This window comes from Leucopleurus acutus (assembly GCF_964270905.1).
Source record: "Leucopleurus acutus genome assembly, chromosome: 15".
Taxonomy (NCBI): domain Eukaryota; kingdom Metazoa; phylum Chordata; class Mammalia; order Artiodactyla; family Delphinidae; genus Leucopleurus; species Leucopleurus acutus.
Genome location: NC_139157.1, coordinates 21,323,129 through 21,350,478, shown reverse-complemented (window position 1 = coordinate 21,350,478; position 27,350 = coordinate 21,323,129). Strand labels below are relative to the sequence as shown.

Below are 27,350 nucleotides of genomic sequence, written 5' to 3'. Positions count from 1 at the left end.
CAGTTTATTTATACAATCTGTTGATAGATGTTTGGGTTGTTTCCACTTCTTGATTATTACAAATAATGCCGTATGAACATGTTTATACCTGTCTCTTCAGGTACCATTAATTTCTGTTGAGTATATACCTAACAGTAAATTTACTGGGTTAGAGGCTATTGTGTGTGTTTGCCTTTAGTACAATAGATACTGCCAGTTTCCCAAAGTGGTTGTAATAATTTACATTCCCATGAACAGTGTGTGAGAGTTCCCGTTGCTCTACATCCTCACTGACAACTGGAATTGTTAATATTATTTATTTTGGATATTTTGATGGATATGAGGTAGTGTTTGTGGTTTTAATTTTCATTTCCCTGGTGAGTTAAGAGGTTTACCATTTTTTCGTAAGTTTACTGACATTTGGATATCTCTTGCGAAGTTCCTGTTCAAATATGTTGATCAGTTTTCCTTTGTGTTGTTTGTCTTCACAAAAATAAAAAATTAATTGAAGGAAGACAAAATGAAATAAGCTTAGGATGACACATAACCTGGGGTACACAAGAGAGACAAATCATTTTTTCATCCATCAAGTATTTGTTGAGGATCTTGAAACAGGAAAGTTACCCTGGATTATTCAGGTGGCCCTAAATGCAGTCATAAGTGTCCTTATGAGAGAGGCAGAGAGAAATCTGACACATAAAGTATAAAACACTGTGATGATGGAAGCAGAGAGAGCTGAAGATGCTACTCTATTGACTTTTAAGATGGCGGAAGGAGCCATGAACCAAGCAAGGAATGTCGCTCTAGAAGCTGCAAAAGGCAAGGAGACATATTCTCCTCTAGAGCCTCCAGAGGGCGCACAGCCCTGCTGACAATTGGTTTTGGCACAGTGAAACTCAGTGTGGACTCTGGGCCTCCAGAACAATAAGAGAATAAACTTGTGTTGTTTTAAGCTATCAGATGTGCGGTAATTTGTTACAGCACCCATAGGAAACTAATACACCCTGTTAAGAGGAAGAAAAGATAAGCTAAAACGGGAAGAAAATATTTACAAACCACATATTCAACAAAAGTCTAGATCTGGACTATGTAAAGAATGCTCAAAATTCAACAGTGGAAAAAAAACTGTTAGAAAACAGGCAACAGATATTTAAAGACATTTTATCAAAGACGGCATACAGATGGCAAATAAGCACATGAAAAAATGGTCACAACATTAGCCATTAGGGAAGGCAAATTAAAACCACAATGAGATTATCACTACACACTTAGCAGAATGGCTAAAATAGAAAGTATCAGTGCCAAATACCAGCAAGGCAGAGAAACAGGATCAGTCATCTATTGCCAGTAGGAATGTAAAATGGTACAGCCACCCTGGGAGATTGTTCAGTAGTTCCTTAAAAAGCTAAACATGCACTTAACATATGACCCAACAATTGCACTCCTGGGCATTTATTTACCCAGGGAAATGAAACCTTATGTTCATACAATACACAATTTTGTATACAGACATGAATGTTCATGGGAGTTTTATTCATAATAGCCAAAAACTGGAAATGACCCAAATGTCCTTCAAAGAGTGACTGGTTAGACAACGTGTGCTACATCTATCCATGGAAAACTACACAGCAGTAAAAAGGAATCAACTATTAATTGACTCAAAACTTGGATGGATCTCAAGGAAATTATGTTGAATGAAAAAATAAATCCCCAAAGGTGACATAGTCATGTATAAAACATTCTTGAATGACAAAACTACAGGTATGGAGAACAGATAAATGACTGCCGGGATTTAGGGTTTGGGAGGGATGGTGGCTATAAAGAGGTAGCATGAGGAAGCCTTGTGGTGATGGAGCAGTTCTGGTGGTGATTACGCAAAACTAAACAGGTGACGAAATTGCATAGAACTACACATACACACAGACACACGCACATACACAAACGCTTTAAGGTTAGCACACAAAGGTGATGAAATCTGAACAAGCCCTGCAGACTGGGTCAATGCCACATTCCCGGCTCTAATACTTTACTACAGTTACGGAAGATGTTACCATTGGAGGGAACAGCCTGAAGGGTATGTGAGCCTGCTCTGTATACTCTGTGGCAACTTCCTATGAATCTGTAATTATTTCAAATTGAAAATTAAAAAAAAAATAAAGGTGGAATAAACAGAGAAGGCTCTTACAATGGCAATTAAGAAGAGATGCCTACTGAGGTAGGAGGAAAACCAGGAGTATCTGGTGTTATGGAAGATCCAAGGAAAAAACTAGGCCAAGAAAGAAGGGTCAATTTGGGTGGAAGGGAGGGAATGAAACCAGTGACCTGAAGAGTGACTTGCCTATAAGTTACATTTCTAGTTTCTATTACAACAGACTGTTATGTCTACATCTCAAGTGTTCTGATTCTGAGCTTGCAAATATTAATAGCTTAGAGCTTACTGAAAAACTTACCTTGATCCAGGACTATTTTAAGCACTGTATTAATTCATTTACTTTATAACCCTATGAGACTGGTTCTGTGAGCTTCCCCATTTTACAGATGAGAAGACTGAGCCATGGGAAGGTTATGGAATTAGCCCCTGTAAGAGGCTGGGACTAGAGCCCAGGCAATCTGGCTCCATCCACTCACTTGTTCAACAAGTCTTTGTGGAGCACCTACCAGATGTCAGGTTCCTGGGCTCTCTGCCATGGCTCTGTCTCTAATTTCTACTGTAATTACCGTTGTTCAGCTACTTTATCAGTGTTTGGGTTCTTAGTAGGTCTAGTTCAAGGGACAAAAGGAGAGGGGACATTTAGCAAGAGAGTGAGGCATAGGAAGTTTAAAGATTAAAAAAAACTGCAAGAGTAAACAAATGGGGAGCCATGTCACAAGGATTTTCTGTAAAACTATCTCCTGAAGAATTCTATGTGAGGCTATGTGGCCATTTCAAATGTGCAGAAGAGAATCCAAGAGTAAGAGGAAAGGGAGTAAGTGGCCGGGGAGAGGGTGAACCCAAGCTGCCCAGTAGGGTTCCTTCCAAGTCCTGACTTGTTCACCTGGAAGACAGCCGGGGCCACGCTGCAGGGCCTGGCCGCCCCTCCACCAGGGTCTCCAGGTGACAGGGCTTGTGCCTTTCATTCTTTCCTTTGGATTTTCTCTTTCTCCCTTCCAGCAAATTATCTCCTTTTAACTCTATTTCCCAACCCTGAATATTATCTTCCTACTTCCTTAGATTAACGTGTTTTTTTGTGAAATGCCTTCCTTTGCTGTCCAAATTAGAGAGAAAATGTGAGTGAAGGGAGTATTTTAAAAAGGCAAATAATGTTGTTGATTAAAGTTGTTGCCAAGCTCACAGTGAGGGGGTGGGCATCTGGAATGTCGAGTTAGGGAGGAGGTGGTGAGAATAACCCAAAAACTCCATGGAAGTGAGTTTAGAGTGAAATGCTTTTCAATTAAAAAAAATATAGATGGGTGTGTTTACATGTATATAAAACACATGTGTATATATGCATATATCAAATATATATTTGCTTTGCTGTCACATTCAAAATAGATTTAATTAAGCTGAAAAGAATTTTCAACTCATCCCATCTCGTACTTTCCAATACTCCCACCAAATCTTCTGTCAAGTCTAATCACTTCTTTATGAATGCACAAGAACTCAGGCAAGGTGGGTCTGAAGTGTGTGCAGGTAGGTTTTTAACTCTCTCATCTTTTTTGACAGGAGCCAAGGCTCAGTTACTATTTAAAATGGCAACTTGGTCTTTCATAAATTAATAAATTATCATCTTTCAAAACTGAAGAATGAAATCTCTCTTCTTCCTGGCCCAATTACTGGTCTCTACTCCAGATGTCTTTAATGTCATTTCTATTGCTCTTTAAATGTCATTTCCTTCACTCTAGCCAGAGCCCGCAGGTTACAGACAATGACAGCTCTAGGATGGAAGAGATTCTGGAGTTTCTCTAAAGCCATCGCTCCCATAAACTACTCTCTAGTGACGCAGTGGTAAAAGGAGGAGAGATGGGGACAGACTGCAGTGTGCACAGACTCTTGGTGAGTCCCCAGGTATATCTCCTACAAAAGAAAAAAAAAAATCAGGGGAAAAGACAATTTAGCCAGAACAACTCTTAGGTAGAAAATAATAACGTTCAAAAGGTCAAACTACGCTACAGCTGTTACTGCTAATGACTCTCGGAAGCTCTCTTTTCCCTCTACAACATTAAATTCCTCAACCTGGCACCGAGAGCCTCCCAACTACCACCCACGCTTCCCACCATCCAAATAAGCCAGCCTAACTTTTCATTATCCTTCTAGGTCCTTGGTTCTTAAACTTTCCAAAGCCCCTCTGAGAATCTGATGAACGTTATGGACTCTCAAACGTGAAAAAGGCACATGCACATGACACTTCTATACATAGCGTCAGGGTTTATAGATCCCCCTAAAACCTGGGCTCCTGTTAGGAAGCCCTATTCTGAACAAACAGCTGGATCACCTCCTAACCTAAGACCAAGTCCTCCATTTCTGTGGACTTGACGGTTCCTCTGCTTGATCAACCTTTCTCTCCTTTTCCACCCACCTACATCCCACTTTCCCTTTTTAAAGTTAAGAAAGCATCCTATAATTTAATTCAACTGACTTGCTCAGGACTTTGTCGCCTATTATCTGATAGTACTTTATATCTGTCTCTTATTTGGGACCCTGAACTTGTTACCATTAACTTTTTCATTTGTGCGTGGCTTAATTTCATCAATTAAACAGTATGCTCCTGGGAGGCAAGCACTAGATCCAAGCACTAGCAAACCTGTTTTGCTCACTTTTGCAGGCCTAGCACGCATCACAAGGCCTAACACACAGGAAACACTAAATCACACCACATTTGTTACAACGCATGTGTCTGTGCTTGTTTTCTTTTCGAATTTTCCTCAGACCTAGCACAATATTATAGTAATACTAGGTGCCCAGAAAATGCAACAACAATAATATGCAATTGATTTATTCTAGAAAACTTCCAACTTTTCTCCCTCTATCTCTGACCCTCTGATAATACACACACACACACTCACACACACACACTCACTCACTCACGCTTTCTTTTTTCCTAACTATGAAGTAAGTATGTTCAAGGCAAAAAACCTGGGGGTAAAAAAATCCACACATCAAAAAATAAAAAACCACTCAATCCCAACACTCCAAAATATGGTCTCTGTTATTATTCTGTGACAGAAAGTTTTCAGGTTTTTTTCTATGCCTGCATATACATGTTCGTAGTTTTCTAAACAGTCAAATAGATTTATACTATATAAACAGTTCAACAGTCTGCCTTTTTCATTTAGAAATATATTACAAACATTTCCCCATGTTGAGTAATATTTTTTCAGCACATGATTTTTTTAAACTTAGATGATGCTCCTTTACATGAATATTTATGATTCATTTAACTGGTCCCCTATTGTTTAACTAGAACATGGGGCTATTTTTCAAACTCCTCACTATTATAAACAAGTGAAGAACTTTATATCTCCATCACTTCCTTATGAATTATTCCTAGAAATAGCTATAAAATACAAAGGGTTCCTACAATGTGATTTATTTAAATAAAACTAATAATAAAATTGGGCAAAAGAGGATATGCCTAGGCAATTCACAGAGAAAAAACAATCCGAGTGTCTAATTAGGATGCTCAATACACTGTAGTCAGTGGGATGAAAGTGAACAGGCAGAGAGGTCCAGTAGGGCGCACTGGAGAGCAGTGAGTGACCGAACACAGCACAGTACAGGCAGGGGTGAAGACAGGTGGCTGGGCTCAAATCACAGCTCTCTCCTTACCAGCTCCCTAACTTTGGGAAGTTTACTTCACTCTAAACCTCAATGTCCCCCTCTGAAGATGAGGCCAGTAATAATACACACCTGATAGGGTAGGGCTACTATGGGGCTTATACACTATGGCCTACATGAAACACTATCCATGGCACTGTGTCTGGAATGTAAAAGTGCAACACTGTTATTCTTTTGATTCTAAGCCTACACCCTTAGAATTATATGCTCTGATGATTAAACAATAACCTTTATTATACACTTAGCTCTCCAAAAGAAAACTGTCATGAAAAATAGTGATTTTACAAACAATAATAAAGTGTAGAGAACTTTATTTAAAGTTTGATAAATTTATCAAAGAACAACCAAAAAAAGTAACACAGATATTATAATACTTCTCACCTATAACATTGCCAAATATTAAAGAGGGATAATTTCAGGGCTAGTGGGAACAGGGGTAGGACAGAACATTCTCATACACTGGGGATGGAATTATGACCATTTCAGACCAGTGCTATCCAACAGAACTTTCTGTAGTAATTGAAATATCCTTTGATCTGCACTGTCCAATATGGTAGCCACTGGCCATGTGTTGCTACTGAGTACTTGAAATGCAGCTAATGTGACTGAGGAACTGAATATCCAATTTTATTTCATCTTAATCAATTTAAACTTAAATAGCCACACGTGCTAGTGGCTACTACATTGGGCAGCATAATTCTAGAAGGCAATCTTAAAATGTCTAGATGGTTTTAAAATACATACATCCTTTGTCCCACTTTTGGTAATCTATTCCATAGCAATAAAAGTATTATGGAATGGGGGTGAGGAAAACAAACCAAAATAAGAAATATTTACGTCTAGAAAAAGATATTCACAATCATAAAGAAAATACGTAATTTCATTTATTTATTTATTTATTTATTTATTTATTTATTATTTATTATTTATTTATTTATATATGTCAAAAAATAAATTTGAAAAAACCTAGCACAGAGATTTAATATAAGAAAAAAGTATATATGTCTGTTTACACATGGACAGAGATACATGGAAGGATGCTCCTAAAATTTTTATAACATTATCTCTGATGGTAGGATTTTTAGGTAATTATTACTTAATTTGTTAAATCTTTTTATAGTTTGAATTTCTTATGACTATGAATTATTTATATAATCAGAAAAAGAAAACATTAAAATATTTTCATTTGGGGAAAAAAATACCATAAAGGCATTACTGGATCAAAGGATAAACTAGTTTTAAGGCTTTTTTATATATACATAGCAAAGTTGCCCTCTAGAAAGGATGCCCCAATTTCAGCAACCAACTAGCCAGCTCCTCACACACACACCCTTACCAACAGCAAGCATTATAATTTTTTCACCTTTGCCTATTTAACAGGTGAAAAATTGTAACTCTTTTTAACTTGAATTTAATTTATTACTAGTGAAATCGCACACTTGTTCACTTGCTAGTTATTTGTATTTCTTTTAGAATAGCATGTTCATATCCTTCGACTTTTTCAAAATTAGGGTGTACATCTTTTCTCATTAGTTTGTAAAAGTTCTTTATATATTAAGGTTATCAAACCTGTCCTTTTATTTGCATTGCAAATATTTTCCCTCTTTGTCATTTGCTTTGTTACTTTGTATCTTATCTTTTTAATATGGAGAAGATTTCAATACTTATATAACTAAAACCTATTCATTTTCCTTTTATGTTTTCTGCCTTTGGTCATATACTTTAAAGAACCCATCTCCATTCCAATTCCTCCAGGCCTTTGCCCAACAAATGCTAACATCAGAGACAAACATTCTAATTACTTGAACTGGTCATATAAATATGTGTACTCTGTACAAGTGCTGTGGGGATGCTAGTATCCTCCCTATTACTTGTATACTGGACATTTCACTTTCAAGTTCCTCAGAACACATTAATCAGAGATTAACTTGCTGCCTCCAGATCTGGTACTAGCTGTGCTTCTGGCCTAATCATAAATTCTTCTCAGAAGTACATAATACACCTTCAATTACTTCAACAATTCTTTGAATTAGTTTAAGATTTGAAGTTTCTTTAGTGGGGAGGGAATGGTTGGACAAAGCCCAAGGTTTATGACAAGCCCTTTTTTCCCTTTTTTAAGTCCTGGAAGAAACATATACTATTGGCCAAAACCAAAAAAATAAGTGCAAACTAAGGACTTCCTTGACCCTGTGTCGATAAACTAGGTAATCACACCCCTAGGTGTTTATAATCTAATTAAAAGACAAAAATGTCAAGGCCAGAGAGGGCTTAGAAATTACTTGGAGTTCAACCACCCCATTTTATAGAGTAGGAAGCAATACCCTAGGGGGATAAAGTGACTTGCCCAAGGTCATACCAAAAGGTAGTAAAAAGACTCAAATGTTTAGTCCAGAAGACTAGAGAATAGTACAAAGATATGAAATGACGGAAAGAAAACACATTTCTGATACACAAAGTGGAAAAGCTCAATGACTGATTAAACTTAGCTGTTTATGGAACCACTATTGAGTCCTCTATGACAGCAACTCTCAAAATTTCATCTACACAAGCTCCACATAAATACTCTGAGGAGAGTTCCTGAAGCAAATGAAAATAATGGAAGAGACCACGAATTCCCAGTATTCCAGCATTCCCTGGCCTCCAGGTCTCTCGCCCATAGAAAGATATAAATGCAGCTTAATCTGAGATATTTTAGCCTTCATGTGCATTTATTATCATCCTCACTACTTATAAAGATGCTGCCCAGGGACTTCCCTGGCCATCCAGTGCTTAAGACTCTGCGCTCCCACTGCAGTGGGCATGGGTTGATCGCTGGTGGGGGAACTAAGATCCCACATGCCACGCAGCGCGGCCAGAAAAAAAAAAAGGCACCGCCAGGCATATGATATTATTGAAATAATTTGGGGTAAGGAGAGTGAGATTTTTGATATCACATGAAAACTCCTTGTCTCCAACTTGGAGAATTTAGTAACATAAAAGGAGTTCAGGACAGACAACTCCATATTACAAATAACAAATTAATTATTTAAAGGTACATGTGAACATTAAAGTATCAGATAGAAAGTTATGCATCCTGTAAGTTTAATGGGGGAAATAAATTTTGAAGTGGGCTTAAAGAGTGGGTCATGAAATCAAATCAGGGGTGATGACCAGCATTTTTTTTTCCAAAATGCAATGAAAGAGAAATACCAGAAAAACTGTACATAGGAAGATTAAGTACTGTTCTGTAAAACTTTTGTTTCAATTTTATCTGTGTGTGTTTACTGGAATGTAATACAAAATAGATTTTTTTTTTTACTGTGAGTGACTTTCAAAAGAGTATGAGGAACAAGTTTAAATGAACATATGCATATATGTGTGTGTGCATGATTTATATATATATACATATATGCCAAATAGACTTTTATCCCTATTAAAGAGTTCGATGGGACACGTAAGTATGGGTAAAGCTTGGATTATACACAAATCTTATTAGAGCCCTCCTTAATCAGGAGTCTTGAAAGGAGTGAGGGAAGTGAAAGGATGGATGGATGGATGGATGGATGGATAGATGAATGAGAATCTGGCTGTTCAGGTACTTGTTTTTATCCTGCTCTCTACCGGAAACATCCTCAGCTTCCTTCCTTCTACTAGATAGAGTCAAGAGGTCATAAATACAAAATAATGTGACTTCGAGGATTTGCGAATGTCCACAGGAAACAAGGGGACGCAGCACGCCTGTGCCAGCAGCCCCCGAATAGGGATGTTTGGCGCATACTTCAAACAAGTGAAAAAATAATAATTTCTGTATTTCGTCTCTTCCTTTCCTCAGAACCACTGTGAGAATGGGCTAAAGAACATTTCAGGACAGTAAAGCCAGCTGTTTACCCAGAGAATGCGAGCGCCATCGAGATTACTGAGACCAGAAAGCACCCCCGGGGACGTTTACTCGAACGCTTCGGTCTGGATAAGCCAGAGAAAATTCCCACCCTATACATCCACGTCCCGCCCCCTCACCATTTGCATCGCCTGTTCCATCCACTTTTCGGTCTCCTCCGCCAACACAGAGCACGCGCCGCCCGTAATCCGCGTGGACCCTACCTTCGCCTCCATACTGCTCCGGGGCAGCCTCGCTCAGTGCCGGAGGCCGCGGCGGCGGAGGAGCGCTGGCAACGGAACGCGGTGGGGGCGGGCTGTCGTTTCCGGGGGAATCGAACTGTGAGGCACTCGGGAGCGAATTCTAGACGGACCACGGCGCCTCAGGCTAGTGAGCGGCGGCGGCGGCGGCGCGCCGGCAGCAACAGAAACCGCAGCTGCTCAGCTACAGTCTCCGCCCCCTTCCCGCTCCGGTGACAGTCTCTGCGGAAAGTCGCGTTCGTGGTTTTTGGAGAGCAACGAGTGGGACGACGGCGGTCCAGCCGGGTAGTCCGTGCCAGGCGACGAAGAAACGTTTTCCTGGTGAACCATTCCTCCTTCCCTTTAGGCAGCCCGCACCCCCAGGGCCTGAAGATGCTGAGATCTACGTGGAATTTTCTGAAACGTCACAAAAAGAAATGCATCTTCCTGGGTACGGTCCTCGGAGGTGGGTGACAGCGTTCTTGGAAAGGGGCATAGGGAGGAGGGGGTGGGAGAGAGATGTCTGCCTTCTAAAATAGAAGTGGAGGGATCATGGCCCAGGATTCGTTCAACCATGGGACGGGGAACCGGGTGACAAACCTCCAGGGTTCTTTACATCTCTGCAGTTGTGAAATTTGTGCCCTTTGCCCTGATACTGCCGCTTACTCTGTTTCTCGCCTTTTACTCACCCACTTTGGGAGAACCCACCACATTTTTTTTTTTCTGTTTCAAGGCACCGTTCTCTTACAGACATAATTTTTTACTTCTCTTCTATTGTTTTACTGTGAGGTTCTTCGTTTCTGTTTGGTACTTCCAGTACTTTGGCATTCACCGTTCGCAGAAGTTTCATAATATTCGAGGGAAGTTAACTAAAGCCTGCACTTCGAGTTCTTGTTTAAAGTTAAATTGAATTTTTGAAAACAGCACAATTGTCCTGAAGGACTGGAAGGTATATGCTAGACAAAGAAACACAAATCAATATTTTAGCTCTGTTTCTGCTGTTTTAGAATACAAACTATGTAGTAAATTATGCAATAAGAAAGTGCTTTCGGGAAGTTGTGCAGTCTTCTCAGGATCTTCAAGATTGGGATGAATTCCCACCTAGCTCACATAACTGAGTTGCACAGGCTGAGAGGAGATTTAGAAACAGATTAGATAGCAATCTTGAGAGCCTTTTTCCTCATAAGACAATCATGCAGGGGTCTAAAGGAGAGAATAAAAGGTCTTGTGTGATACAGGAGAAGGAAATGTAGGACTGTTAAGAGGAAATTTTTAGCATTTGAGTTTTTTGAGAAGTATTATCACTGACTGCATGCTTTGGTTACAGAAATAGTTAAAAACAAGAGAAGTTTCCCAAAGAATTTGGTTGTTTTTCTCTTACTATTGATTATATTCTATTGCCCCAAAACAATTTGAAATTAGCAATACTCTTAGCATCAATAATTCAGCTCTGCTGATTCTTGAAAATTTGAAACAGGCTTCTTGTTAATGAGGCAAGGAGAATGTTTTTCTCCTCTCTGAGGTCTACCACAGATCAATAATGATTATATGTAAATTTTTTTTTTTTTTTTGCGGTACGCGGCCTTCTCACTGTTGTGACCTCTCGCGTTGCGGAGCACAGGCTCCGGGCAGGCCGGCTCAGCGGCCATGGCTCACGGGCCCAGCCGCTCCGCGTCATGTGGGATCTCGGACTCTCAACCACTGCGCCACCAGGGAAACCCTCGATTATATGTAAATTTTAATGGCATTCTTTGAAAAATTCTTTATAGATAAAATGTATTTTCTAATATCTTCATGCACTGATATCTAATGTATATTTAAATTACACAAAGATTACTGAGTCCACTTTATTTGTAGAAACTAATGATTTATGTGTGATGGAAGAAGTATAAATAAAATATTTTTGCCTCTACTGAAGGAAAGAAAATAGTATCTCTTTAGCTATCTCAGAAAAAATAGCATACCCCGTCAGATTTATGGAACAACCTAATGGTAGGTTAGATATAATCATAGGGGAAGCAAAAGAGTACACTTAAGAGACAGTTATAGGTGTGATGAATTGGGAGATTGGGATTGACATATATACACTAATATGTATAAAATGGATAACTAATAAGAACCTGCTGTATAAAAAAATAAATAAAATTCAAAAAAGAAAGATAGTTATAGATTTTTTTCAAAAATCTATTGAGAGCTTTATAGTTAGAGATTAAGAGGAATGAGAAAGGGGGGAAGAGGTTCAGAGGAACAGAAAAAGAAAATAATCCTAGTGTTTTATAACAAGAATGGATGTCAGTCTGAAGAGAAAAAAGAGTAGATGACCGTGATTGGCATTTGTTTGAGCCTCATAGTCTTTCTGCTTCAAGGGAAAGGTCCTATAACATGATACATATCAGTTAATCAATTTTAAGAAATATTTATCCAGTGCCTGTAGTGTTGCAGGTAATGTGATGGGAAATACAAGATTTACAGTTTTTTTTTTTTTTTTTTTTTGCTGTGTGGGGACCTCTCACTGTTGTGGCCTCTCCCGTTGCGGAGCACAGGCTCCGGACGCTCAGGCCCAGGGGCCATGGCTCACGAGCCCAGCCGCTCCGCGGCACGTGGGATCTTCCCGGATCGGGGCACGAACCCCCGTCCCCTGCATCGGCAGGCGGACTCTCAACCACTGCGCCACCAGGGAAGCCCTACAGAGATTTTTAATAGTAATAGCTACCATTTTGTGGGTGCCCAATGGGCCCTGTATTAAACTCTTCTGTTCAGTGGGGATGATGACAGGATAGTTATTGTTATCCCCATTCAAAAATGTGGGAACCAGAGTGCTAAGAATTTAAAAACTTGTTGAGGTTCCCAGAGTTAGTAACAGGGAAGCTAGAACTCAAACCAGGTGTGTTAGATCCCGAAGCACATTCTCTTTCCACAGTACACCACTCTCGTCTTCATGGACTTTATGGTCTAAAAGGAATGAAAACAAATGACTTAGTTTGTTCAGGCTGCTATAACAAATACCACAGACTGGGTGGCTTATAAACAACAGAAATTTATTTCTCCCAGTTCTGGAGTCTGGAAATCTAAGGTCAGGGTACAAGCATGGTTAGGTGAAGGTCCGCTTCAGGGTTGCAGACTTCTTGTAGTCTCACATGGCAGAAGGGGCTAGGGATCTCTGTGAAGGCCCTTTGATAAGAACACTAATCTCGGGCTTCCCTGGTGGCGCAGTGGTTGAGAGTCCGCCTGCCAATGCAGGGGACACGGGTTCGTGCCCCGGTCCGGGAGGATCCCACATGCCGCAGAACAGCTGGGCCTGTGAGCCATGGCTGCTGAACCTGCGCGTCCAGAGCCTCTGCTCCGCAGCGGGAGAGGTCACAACGGTGAGAGGCCCACGTACCGCAAAAAAAAAAAACCAAGAAACAAAACACTAATCTCATTCTTGAGAGCCCCACCGTCATGCCCTAAGCACCTCCCAAAGACTCCCACCTCCTAATACCATCACATAGGGCATTAGAATTTCAACGTATGAATTTAGGGGAGACACAAACATTCAAACCACAGCAAGAAGCATACAAATAATTAAAATACAAAACAATAAGACCTGAAAAATGCTGTATATATCAAACTGGCAGATAGCCTGTGCAGTTGGAAATAATTAGGAAAGCGCTTCATGGAAGAAGTAGCACATTTTGACAGATTTGCAAACTAGGTAAGATATCAACTTGCATGCTCGAGAATCTTGGCCATTCAGTGGTGGGGAAAAAACTTTAATGTTTGGTCTCTTTGGTTTTTCATTCATTCAACAAACATTTGAATTAGAGGGCCTACTCTCTCTATATTGGGCTCTGGTGATACACAGGAATAAGGTACAATTCTTGACCTTGAGGAACTCATAGTGCAGTCCAGAAAGCAGAAATGGAAATAAACAAAAGTAGTACAGTGATAGTATTAGAGTACCATAATAGAGCAGGGTTCTGTGGGAGCATAGAGAGAGAGAATAATGGAGGTGTTCAGCAAGCCTCCCTTAAGAATCCACTGGAGGGACTTCCCTGGTGGTGCAGTGGTTAAGAATCTGCCTGCCAATGTAGGGGACACAGGTTCGATCCGTAGTCTGGGAAGATCACACATGCCATGGAGCAACTAAGCCCACAAGCCACAACTACTGAAGCCCGCGTGCCTAAGAGCCCGTGCTCCACAACAAGAGAAGCCACCGCAATGAGAAGCCCACGCACCACAATGAAGAGTAGCCCCCACTTGACACAACTAGAGAAAGCCCGTGTGCAGCAGCGAAGACCCAACGCAGCCCCAAATTAATCAATTATTTATTTATTTATTTTAAAAAGAATCTGCTGGAGTTACAGCTAGCAAAGTAGAAGGGGGCACAACAGGTAAAGGGGTTGCTCAGCAGATTCAGAGACCTTGTTTTTGGTGAATCAAAGTGTATTTCACTATGGCTAAGCGCAAGGAATAAATGGGGAGTGGCAAAAGATAAATTTGGAGAAGTAGCTAGAGTGCAGATTGTGAAGGGCCTTCCTTATTGTGCCATTCTACAGAATTTGGCGCTTCTCAGACTTTAGTATGGATAAAAATCACTGAAGGGACTTAATGAAAATATAGAATTCTTTCTCCGAGATTCTGATTCTTTAGGTCAGAGTGCAGTTCATTAATTCTTTAATTCATTCAACAAATATTTATTGAGCTCCAATTGTGTACCAATATTATATATTGGGGGTACAGCATCATATAAGACAAAACATTTGGAGATGTTTTCAAAGAACTTCCTTAAAGGCTACTTTTTTTTTTTTTGCGGTACGCGGGCCTCTCACTGTTGTGGCCTCTCCCATTGCGGAGCACAGGCTCCGGACGCGCAGGCTCAGCGGCCATGGCTCACGGGCCCAGCCGCTCGGCGGCATGTGGGATCTTCCCAGACCGGGGCACGAACCCGCGTCCCCTGCATCGGCAGGTGGACTCTCAACCACTGCGCCACCAGGAGAGCCCCAAGGCTACATTTTTAACAAGTACCCCATCAGTAATTCTGATGTAAGTGGAACAGGGACTGTACATTAAGAAATGATGGCAGGGTGTTGAAGAATTCTAAATATGGCAGTAGCACAGTCAGATTTAAGTTTTAGAAAATCACTTTGCATATAAAAGATGGATTGGAAAGGTGTGAGACCAGAAACAAAGGAGAGTTAGGAAGCTGTTAAACCTGTTCAAGAGCATTAATAATCTGGGTCTGAATGAAGACAGTGGTAGAGAAGTGGACTAAAGTGGCAAAGTTTAGAAAATATTTCTGAAATAGAATCAGAATAGAAGGGTTTGGTGGTCTTTTGTATGGGAGTGAAGTTAATAGATTATTTTCAAACCCTTATTGGCGTTATTAACCTAGTAAAATAGTTATACTGAAGGATTTTCATCCATTAAGGCACTAAGTGATGGTTTTAGAAAACCAAATTCGTAATATGGGAAGGCTAGAAGATATTTTGCTTTACCAGCAGTGTTCTGAAAGGAAACGTCAAAACATTTTACATTTATTCTTTGAGATATTTAGTGAATGTTTTCATTATTCATAAATAAAGTCATAGCTAAAGAAGAAACTTTAAAGCTCATATAATCCCAGCCTTTCATTTTATGAAGAAATTTAGACCCAGAGAGAGGAAAGACTTGCTTAAAGTTACCTGCCTAGTTGGTGCCACAGCCATCAATATCTACTCTCTTCTGGGCCAAACTTCAGGCAGCAAGTCAGGTGTATCCTGAACGACACATTTTAGGTAATGAATTCTCTGCCTTCATTCTTACTTCTGTAGGGAAACAAATCAGACAAAATCAGAATTTATGAATTTTGCAAATGAGAGCCTGGGTAAATTAGTCCTTGTATAGGAATTTACTTCAGTGGTAACTCGAGGAAAATAATGGATTGTGGGATTTTAGCCTAATGCCTTGTATCAGTTTGCTAGGGCTGCCATAACGAAGTACCACAAACTGAGTTGCTTAAGCAACAGAAATGTATTGTCTCTCAATTTTGGAGGCCAGAAATCCAAGATCAATGTGTTGGCAGGATTTGTTCCATCTCAGGGCTTTAAGAGAGGATCTGTTCCAGGCCCTTCTCCTTGGCTTGTAGATAGCTTTCTCCTCCCTGTGTCTTTACATCATCTTTCCTGTACACATGTCTATGTCCAAATTTCCCGTTCTTATAAGAACACCAGTCGTACTGGATTAGGCCCACCTTAGTGACCTCCTTTTAACTTGATTATCTCTGCAAAGACCCTATCTCCAAATAATGTCACTTTCTGAAGTACTAGAGCTTCAACATGTTAATTTGGGCTAGGATACACTTCAACCCATAATAATTTATCTTTTAGCTTTAGTAAGAATATACTACATTTACCAAATTAAACACAGTACAGTTAGTTGACCCTTGAACAAAACAGGTTTGAACTGCACAGGGCCACTTACACAATACATTTGACCTTTGAACAACTCAGATTTGGACTGTGCAAGGCCACTATATGCAGACTTTTTTCAGTAAATACTGCAGCACAACAGATCCTCGGTTGAATCCAAGGGCACAGAACTATGAATTGAGCCCACTGTAAAGTTACAAGCAGATTTTCCACTTCTGGAGGGAGTGTTCTGCACCCCTAACCCTGGAGTCGTTCAGAGGTCAACTGTAGTTCCTAAAGTGTTTTTGTCAGACACTGTTGAAAATCTAATGAAAGCAGTGGACCTTCTCCCCAGGAAAACACATAGACCAATCAAATTTACTATTATTCCAGAAAATTCTTAACTATTCAAGGGGTGTCATTGCAGCATTTCATTTTACGCTATTATTATTATTTGAGAAATAATAATCATTTTACACATAACTTTTAGCCATCTGTTGTGCAAATAAAATAGAAGCAATTCACTGAGAAGTAGTTATTATCTAAGAGTTGCCTGTCAAAGGGTTACTTCGTGAAACATAAGTCAGTTGCTTCATTCTGTTAGTATTATGGCGCTGTCTTCAGTTTATTGAGGATGAATTACAAGAAAGGTAGCTCTGAAGACATTTATATGAATTTTTATTTATTCTTTAAGGAGATTGTAATACATTTTTTGCATCTAGACCTAACAGCAGTCACACTTTACTTCTAATTATTTGTAGCACATACTCTTTCAATGTCTTTTTAAGGCATATAACATGTTATCAGTTCATCTGTATTGCTTACATTAGTGAAAATAATTCAGGATACGTGTTTGCTTTGCAGTTCTTAGTGGGCTTCCTCCTTCCCACCTGTGACAAACAAACCAAATCCAGTTATTTAGGTCATGTACAATTCTTATGTTCTTTCTTGTTATATTGGAGGCTACAGACAGTTGGAGGTAGGTGAGGATTAGTTACTCTCCTACAGCCTTGTTGCCAGGTTATCATGAAACAAATTCTGGCTCACATTAAAACATCTATTATCAAGGATAGATAAAACAGTATCATAACTTGTTCTATAAGCTCATTGAAATCCCATTGTCCTTTCTTTGTGCTACAACAGCACCATGCATAAACGATTTACCCAAAGCAAATGCAACAGTATTCTAGATGTAGGATTCTGCTGGCCATTTGGTTAACCCTCTTGACTAAGAATCCTTCGAACTAGCAGCTGAGGATCCGAGACTAAGCCATTCCTAAGGGTTAAGGACTTTCTGGTATATTCTTGTTCAAATGAATATTACTAAAATGTTTCAGCTAACCCAGTATCTTAAACACCAGTCATTTAATCTGTGAAAAGCCATTTCTGATACTCATTTTGCTAGGTTAGTTGAAATGCTTAAACCTTGAACTATGGCTTTTGATCAAATGCTAACTAACCACGCTGGAGTGTTAACATTCCCAGTCAGGACAACTGAATGCCTATAAGGTATGACCAAAATGTGCACATTTTATATTATACTGTCTATACTGAAATGTGTTAAAGTAAATTACAGGCCATAAGACCCCACCTATATTTTTATATCATAGTGTCATAATTTAGGAATTTTTGTACCCTTTTCACCTTCCCTTTTTCACTTAAGTTTCTAGTTTTAGATGTCTGCTTGACAACCTACCTTTCTTTTATTCTTCCTTTTAAATTTTTTCTTATATTTTTAAAAAGTATTATATTTTGGTTGAAGAAAATGTGTAAACCATAGAGAAGCAAGAAGAAGGAAAAAAATCACCTGCTATCCCACTATTAAGCAATGATCATTGTTTAATATATGTAAGAAATTAAAATCCATCTGTTGTCATATATGTTTATTTACATTAAAAAGCAAAACTTCTAGGATCTTATTTTATCCTCTAACACTATAACATGGATGTTTCCTTAAGTCATTAACTATTTAGCAATGTAGTTTTTAATAGCTACGTAAGAGTCCATTGTATGGCTAGACCATAATGTATTTAAACAGTTCCCTTTTGCTGGACATTTAGAATACCTCCAGTTCACTATTAAAGGCATTGCCTGACTTTGTAGATTTAATTCCTTTCTGTTTCTTTAGACCTAGTCTTTATGTACCCATCTATCATTGGCTTTTAAAATGCCAGTCTCCTTTTCCTTCTCTTCAGGTTGCAATTCTTATACAGTTCTTTAATTTAGGTTCTTAAAAGTTGTAATTTTTAGCTTTTCACTAATATAAGCCTCATATTTGGATAAAGTGGGTTAAAAATACTGTTTAGAATTTTTAATACTCTAATTAACTGCATTGATGTACTAACTTGTTTTTAAAAATAATTTTAGGAATATATATCCTGGGGAAATATGGACAGAAGAAAATCAGAGAAATACAAGAAAGGGAGGCTGCAGAATACATTGCCCAAGCACGACGACAATATCATTTTGAAAGTAACCAGAGGACTTGCAATATGACAGGTAAGACAAAGAGAACTATTTATACATGTATAAAGTTGCTTGATGATTTATATTAATTTGCATACCTCCAGGACCAAAGTTAGAGGAAAAGGCAAAAATGCTAAATCTAGCAAATATTTACATGATTTAACTGAAATACATCATTTAATGTGGATTTGGAAAATCAGTGTAAATTAATATGCAACATGGATGCTTGTTCATTCATTTTATTTATTCATTCAGCAAATACTGAACAGTACTCAGCACTGGGGAAACAGAAGGTGAACAATTTGGTCAATTTTGTGAAAAAACAAAAACCTGACCTTCAGAGTTTATTCACTAGTGAGAGAAGAAGATGATAAACAACAGATAAATGACTTTAGGCAGTGATGACTGCTTACAAGAGAATGAGCTGTGTGAGGGGTGGGGTGCTCTTTAAGGTGGGGCAACCAGGAGTCAGACCTCTTTAAGGAAGTGACATTTGAGGAGAAATTAAATGATACAATGGAGGGAGCCATACAAAATGCTTGTGGTGGGAACAAGCTTGGCATATTTGAGAAATAGCGAAAAAGGCTGTGTAGTTAGAGTAGCATGAGCAATGGAAGAAGAGTGATAGGAGACAGGGCTGCAGGAGTGGGCCTGATGCCATTGGGCCATATATGTCATAGTAAAGAATTTCTTACATTAACAAGGCACCTAGAGACCTGTAAGTCTAACACAATAGTATACACTCAGTGTTAATCAGTGGTAATAATTTAATCTCCAGAGCTAGAAACCTACTGGGAGGATGCCATAACAAAATCAACTGCCCATATTTGAAGAAAACAAGGTGTTACGTTATAATTGGCATAACTCCTTGAAGAATTAGTTCTCAAATCCATGTCAAACTTGTTTTTCTTTGTTATTGTTTGAAGCTCAATGCTTTTCTACCATTTCTTTCAAGAACAATTAATTTAGAAAAAAATTTATAAAGGTAGGTTCTCTTTGTTCAATTTTAAAAGTAGAATATTTTTTCAAGGTTGGAAGAACTTTGTTTTTAGTTCAGTCTCATTTGATAAAGAGGCTGGGATTAAGAAGGTTAAGAGACACATTGCATTTCAGCTGGAGTATGATTTTTTTTTTTTTTTTTTTTTGTCTGTGCCGTGCGGCATGCGGGATCTTAGTTCCCCTACCTGGGATTGAACACGTGCCCCCTGCATTGGGAGCGCAGAGTCTTAACCACTGGACTGCCAGGGAAGTCCCATGATTTTTAATGTTTGAAATAATAATACTTCAATCTATAAAGCAAAAATTAATCATAAATGCTGTGTAAAATGGCAACTCAGATAAGGTACAGTAAGTAAGAGCACAGGCTCAAGGGTGAGGCAGAGCTGGTTCCGTTCTTAGTTTTGCCTTGTAATATCTGTGTGTCTTTGGGCAAATCTAAATCTAGTTCTTTCCTCTATAAAATGATCATCATAAAACCCACTTCATAAATGTTTTATGAGAATGCAGTAATTCATATAAAGTGCTTGGTACATAATAAATACTCAGTAACATAACTTTTTAAAAATTACACAATTCTTTAAATCAATATTTAGCATTCAATGTAGTGGTACTATCAAGGACATTTTAATGAATTTTTAAAGAATAAGAGCAGTCCATTTCTTTTTTTTTCTTTTCTTTTTGTTTAATTGAATGAAAAATTCTTTAGTGCTTTACAGTTTTCAAAAGTTTCACATACATGATTTCATATAATCCCAAAATAATCCTTTTTTTTTTCCTACCCCTGTACTGCCCCTGCCCCTTCCCTCTCCCCACTGTTAACCACTAGTTTAAGAACAGTTCATTTCCAGTTATTACTCAAATTTTCAAAAAATGAAAAATGCTGACTTCTGGGATCTCAAAATACATCTTAGTTTAACATGGACCCTTGTGTCAGTTTAGGTGCTCTGGGAAGCACAGCTAAGATGGGATTAGATGTGCAGGAGACTGACTGGGGGGAACACCCATGCAGAATAAAGAGGAGAGAGCAGAAGTAAGCAAGGAAAGCCTTTAGACCACCATACAGGTCTGATAGTTGTGAATAGAATGGGCAGAGGAAGGAAGGTTAGGTAAGAAGAGTCTCTGAGTACAGCACGGTTTTAAGAAATTTTGGCAGGCCAGTCGGGAGTCCTCAAGCCTAAGTTCCCTGGTAGAGGAGTCCCTCAGGATCGGGCCTGCTTTAGTATCCCCACCGAGCACTGTCATTGGCTGAGAGCAGTGTAGATCCAGAGGGGTGGCAGCTGGAGCTGTCAGTTAATTATGCTCCTCCCAGCAGAAGATGCGAGCAGCACATTTCCATGACCATCACACCCCTCAGATGAATGCATAGCTGATACAGGCAGTTAGAACTAAAATATGGTGCCCACTAAGAGCCAAAGTATAGGTTCACTGAAAAGATTTCCAGCTTTCTGATATGTATTGATAATGGGGTTACAAATCATATAATTAAATTTCTATTCTTTTGAATAAGATGTAATGGACATACTAGAAAAATTTAGTACTTTTAGGTAAATATAATCAGTTTTTTAACCCAAGAAGTTGGCCCCAACTTGAAAGATAGTATCTCATGGAATGTCTGTGCCCTGCCCATTGTCTCTACCATCTTCATGATTTTACTAAAGATTTGGGAGAAGTGCTTATTAAATTTACACATGACACAATGCTTGGATGCATAATTGACACCACAAATGAAGTTTTGGGATGCAAAATAGTCTAGTCCCGTTTAAGTGCTAGACTGGGATAAAAGAATTGTTCTGCATTAAAAGTCAATTGTACTGATACAGAATTATCCAAGCTTGCTTAAAAACAGGAGGTATGAGGAAAGATTGGGAATTCTAGTTGAACATGAACCAGAGTATGATGTGACTTCTGGAAATACTAATTTACTCTTAGACTGAAGTAATAAAGTCTGTGGTTCAGCTCAAAGGTAGTTATAACATGCTCTGTGGCAGTCAGAGCAGAGGTCCATTTCTGCCTCTCACATGTTAAGAAGATACAAACTGGCATGTGTCAGAAGAAGCCAAGTAAGGATAATAATAAAAAGAGCTAACACTTGCTGAGCATTTTCATGTGTAAAGAAGCACTGTTCTAATGCCTTTTATCCTTAATCCTTACAACAGTCCTGTAAGGTAGATCCACTGTCATCCCCAGTTTACAGATGAGGAAACTGAGGCACAGAGAAGTTAAATAATTTGCTCAGGGTCACACAGATTCAGGGCTGGTGAAGGGTTGTCCTGTGATTTGTGGTTGGACTGGGGATGTTTATCATGGAGACCAGGTGGCTAAAGCAAGACATGAAAGCTGTATTCAACTCAATACAGAAACATATTTGTTCAGTGTTAGTACAGATGGCTAGAAGAGAAGAATAGCCTTGTCTTTGGTTGAGTATGCTGAAGTGGAAAGTCAGAAGCTCTTATCTCTCAGGAGAATTATTGAAGAGATTCCTCTTAAATCATGTTGTCATACCACATAATCTTTAAAGTTCCCTACTACTTTTTCTGAATTTAGGACTCTAGTGTTGCTTTTTCTTAGTAAGATAAAATACCGTGTTTAGGCTAGATATATATACCACGGACACTAAGAGAGAAACCACGTTTTACATTGACTGAGCTGCTACTTTAGTTAGTGGTCTAAACAACTTAGGTGATTTAATCATGTATCTTGAGGAAATGTGCTGAAGCCACACAATGCAGCACTGAAATAAATGTTTAGAGTAGGTTAAAAGCTGAATTTTCTATTGAAAAAAATAACATGGATCTTGTCATTAATATCTTGCCTTGTCAAGAAGTAAAAATCATACACTAAAGTTTTCCCTTTTAGAATATGGCATTTGTAATCTCTTGATATTTTTTCATTTTGTTGTCACTACTTCTTTAGTAGTTTTTAAATTTATGTATGTACATTTCACCAACATTTCTTATACCATGCATAGAGCCATAAATAAAGTAACTCCCATAAATTACATGCAGTCTTTTTTTCCATAGAGTATTATATCTTATTGCATCTTCATGTTGGTATTCGAACAATAGCCATTGTCAAAACCAAAACTACAGCTCGGCAGCTCTTAATTCCTAGCCTGATGCACTTTTGTCTAGGTCGTAACAAATGCCTGTTGCTTTGTAGTAGTTAAGAAATAAATGTTTTCTAAAATTAGAAATAAAATGTGAAGCAAGAAGTATAGCTAAAGACAAAAGATCATTTTATTGAATCAGAAATAAACATTTATTGTAAAAGATCTGGAAAAAAAAAAAGAATTATCCATAGTCTGTAGCCCAAAGACCAACACTGTTAACATTTGGTAATAATTCTTCCCATTCTTTCTTCTACGTGTACTTGTTTGCATCACTATGATCATAACATGTATATGCATAATTTTGCTTCACATGAGCAGATAAATGATTTCTTAGTATGTAACTGGTTTTTATTCTTAATAATAATTTGAAAGCCCTGACCTTCCTTACCAACCCTTGATAGTTGCTAGTCCTGTCATATAGCCTAAAACAATGTGCATTTCTCAGTGAAGGCAGTCCTATCACTTGTGACCTTTTTAATTTTCTGTTTGTATTATAGTGCTGTCCATGCTTCCAACACTGAGAGAGGCCTTAATGCAGCAACTCAATTCTGAGAGCCTTACAGCTCTGCTAAAAAACAGGTAAATGCAAGTTACAGCCATTCTCATGTATACATTGCACTGAAAATTTATAGAATGTAACTGAAATACTTTTCAAAAGTCTTTGTTTTCTTTTCTTTCTATTTAGAGCTTATAATAAATAAGCTCATTTAGAAAAAAATATTTACTTACGATATCATTTAATTAATATTTTGTCCATTTATTTATGTTCTACCTTGATGTGCAAAGTATTTAGGGTGACAATATTTGTATGTATTCTGGTTTTCATATGAAGAGATCTTCTGTCACTCTGACACTTTTTCATAAATTTAATTATGGAGTACTTAGGGAATATGTTCCTGAACCAGATGTTGTGAAGCGACAGTAATGTTAAATATTAAATATTAACTCTTTAATATTCTTAAAGAGTTTACAGCGTACTAGCTAAAGCATGTGAACATACATTTTAAATAACTAAAGCATATGAACTGACATTTTATATCATTAACAAAATGAAGTACAAATATAACGTGAACATATGATAATGATAATTTATCTTACCATGACAGTGTACTGTGTACAAAGCACTTTCATACATAGGACCTTGTATGTGGAGAGTAGTGTGTATTGGAGTATTGTAATTTAGTGTGATGCTGTGTTAGTTTGAGAAGACTTCCAGAAGGAAATGGCTTCTTTTAATGAACAAGAAGGGGGGTGGAGGGGAATGGTTTCACTAAATATATTTTAATCATTGTGGCCTTATCGAAAGATATTCATTTTCCTTGTAATCATCCTCCAGTAGTCAGGGGAAAGAAAGTGCTCTTTCTGGGGTGTCTCTTTGTGCCAGGCCCAGTGCTAGATACATTACTCCCATTTAATTTCCACAGTATCCTTGTGAGGCAGATTTTTTTTTTAACATCTTTATTGGAGTATAATTGCTTTACAATGGTGTGTTAGTCTCTGCTTTATAACAAAGTGAATCAGCTATACATATACATATATCCCCATATCTCCTCCCTCTTGCGTCTCCCTCCCACCCTCCCTATCCCACCCCTCTAGGTGGTCACAAAGCACCGAGCCGATCTCCCTGTGCTATGCGGCTGGTTCCCGCTAGCTATCTATTTTACATTTGGTAGTGTATATATGTCCATGCCACTCTCACTTCGTCCCAGCTTACCCTTCCTCCTCCCCATGTCCTCAAGTCCATTCTCTGCATCTGCATCTTTATTCCTGTCCTGCCCCTATGTTCTTCATAACCATTTTTTTCTTTAAATTCCATATATATGTGTTAACATACAGTATTTGTTTTTCTCTTTCTGACTTACTTCACTCTGTATGACAGACTCTAGGTCCATCCACCCACTACAAATGACCCAATTTCGTTTCTTTTTATGGCTGAGTAATATTCCATTGTATATATGTGCCACATCTCCTTTATCCATTCATCTGTCTATGGACACTTAGGTTGCTTCTGAGGCAGATATTATTAACCCCATTTTGCAGATAGGAATTTAGTGCTCAGGCAGGTTATGCAGCAAGCTGGAAAATTTCTTTGAAGACATTTTCTGTAGTCAGACAATACCTCCCAAAATAACAGTGAATTTATATACAGTTGGTTTGTGTACTTTTTTTGGATGGGGGTATAAATTGTAATTTTTTTATTAGAAAACAAATATACAACTTGCAATGGATTTGAAGCAAATTGTGTCATAACAGTTTTTAAGTGGCAAAAACAAAGTTTAAAAATCAAGTAACAGGGACTTCCCTGATGGTCCAGTGGTTAAGAATCCGTCTTCCAACACAGGGGATGCAGGTTCAATCCCTGGTCAGCGAGCTAAGATCCCACACGCCATGGGGCAACTAAGCCTGCGCGTCGCAACTACTGAGCCCGCACACCACAACTACTGAGACTGCACGCCACAACTAGAGAGAAAGCCCACACACACGCCACAACAAAGAGCCCACGCACTGCAACAAAAGATTCCACATGCTGCAGCTAAGACCCAACGCAGCCAACAATAAAAATAAATTTTAAAAAAATAAATAAAAATCAAGTAACAGTAAAAGAAAAGTGTATGAGTACCTGGATAATACACCCGTTTTGCAATAGTGCAGCTTTTAAATACATATTATTGACTGTCCATAATCCACGCAAAGTTACAACTCTGCACTTCAACAACATGATGACAGTCCCTAAAGAAAACTACTTAAAAAAAGGCATAACCTAGATATTCCCTCATTCAACCAACTAATCAGGTATTTTAATCTGATTAAAGTATAATGCTAGTGATAAGAATTTTTTCCTTAGTTTCATGATTCTTAGAGGCTGACACACTTTTACTACTACTTATGGATGTAAGGTTTGGTTTATAAATTAGTTCATGTGATTATATAAAGAAGAAACATATAGAAAAATAAATTTTAATTGCCTTAAGTTTTAGTCTTACCGAGAAGGCAAGACAAATAAAATAAGTGAATACACTTTTATAAAAGCAACACAGAAACACACACATTAAACATAAGTGGGATTCTTTCTTGGTAACCCTGTTTCCTGTAAGGCCCTACATTCCCTGTGTTTTGGGGGATTTAAGATAATTAAGATAAGGTCTCTTTCTCTCTAAGACTTTGTCATCCAGAGGAGGAATTAGATGAAATAAGTTGTCATAATTCAAGACATACTATGGTTAGTCTGTGGTAAAAAGTAAAAGCAAAATGTGGGAGAAAATGTGGGAGGCTAGAGAGCAAAGGGATTAATGATGGGTAATCCTGGATAGCTTTAAAGAAAAGGCGTGAGCCCTCTTCTCTTTATAACACAGGAGAATTTCTTAAATTCTTGGAAGGGTAAGATGCACAACAGTTCTCCTCATTGCCTGTTTCCTCTTTAAACATCTCTGTGTTATTTTTTCTTTCCTTTCTTTTGATTTGAAATTACTATTTGCAGTTTGGGGGCTGGGGGAGGGGAGAATGTCCATTGAGAAGTATTTGCATAAAGAGACGCTTGAGCCCTTACAAAGTGTGATTAAAGTAAGGCCTCCAATCTTATGACTGCTTTTGTATTGGTTTTCAATCAACTCCGGCCTCATATAAGCCTGTCAAGCAAGTTAATTTTCTCCTTGAACTAATTGTGATAATAACTAATCAGAAATAAATGAAAGGTTTGATAGTCTTATTTTATCAGTTTTATAGTAGCAAATAAACAGCACTGCCTTTAATATTTGGCATTCTTATTGATGATTGATAATGGCAGTGTAGTTTTAATGGCAAAGGATCTTAAACATCCTTCATCACAAGACAGGTAGAACACTTTGAAAGGATTAGTTTAATTCTTAAACATATTTTGGTAATATTAAAGAGTCTGACTGTATTTAACTTGAAGTTGGTTTCCATCAGACAAATCATTTGAAAGGAATCTTGGCCTAGAAAGTACTTTCCTCTGTTCTACATAGGTCTGGAATCAGAATCTTTAAAACAGATAAGGTGAATTTTTTTTTCATTTTTTGTAAATGTATATATTAAAAGTGATTACCACAGTCAAGCTAATTAACATATCCATCACCTCATGTAGTTACCATTTTTTTTGGTGTGTGGTGAGAACACTTAACATCTATTCTCAGGAAATTTCAAGTATACGAAAGCATTATTATCAACTGTATTCACCGTGCTGTACATTAGGTCTCATAACTCAATTAAATCTACTTTTAAGTCTGATAGTGGTGAATGTCAACATGAAGAAATGTCCTGCATGGCTATAATTCAGTCCTGTCCCACCAAAATCATGCCCAATAAGTACAGTTTCCAGACAGATACCCTAGTATGCCCTTCCACAGCCTGCTGCTGTTGAGCACTTCCTGTGTTAAAATTTTGGAACCACTGTTTTCTTATCTTGTTTCATTTAGAATTTCTATAAGAATCACTTTGAAATTTATCTTAGATAACATTCAAAAGAAGTGATTTACTTGCATTAAAATACCTAACCCTTGAA

General features: G+C 38.2%; 2 protein-coding genes across 4 annotated transcripts in view; one reads left to right on the top strand and one right to left on the bottom strand.

Annotated features, from left to right (window-relative positions):
* The window catches only part of ADAT2 (adenosine deaminase tRNA specific 2), a gene marked incomplete at its 5' end in the record, with an annotated part of 61,170 nt that extends 51,284 nt beyond the window's left edge, over window positions 1-9,886 (bottom strand). For all 3 annotated transcript variants that reach the window (XR_014326786.1, XR_014326787.1, XM_082855614.1), the window contains one exon: window positions 9,791-9,886. Coding sequence is in view for 1 of the 3 variants with exons in the window: in XM_082855614.1 (XP_082711740.1) it covers window positions 9,791-9,886 (96 nt within the window). The remainder of the gene's footprint in view (window positions 1-9,790) is intronic.
* Window positions 9,887-10,058: 172 nt separating this feature from the next.
* PEX3 (peroxisomal biogenesis factor 3) overlaps window positions 10,059-27,350 on the top strand; it is a 36,759-nt gene continuing 19,467 nt past the window's right edge. Inside the window, exons 1-3 of the mRNA XM_082855665.1 lie at window positions 10,059-10,355; window positions 18,625-18,756; window positions 23,329-23,410. Coding sequence (XP_082711791.1) covers window positions 10,283-10,355; window positions 18,625-18,756; window positions 23,329-23,410 — 287 coding nt within the window. The 5' untranslated portion in view covers window positions 10,059-10,282. The remainder of the gene's footprint in view (window positions 10,356-18,624; window positions 18,757-23,328; window positions 23,411-27,350) is intronic.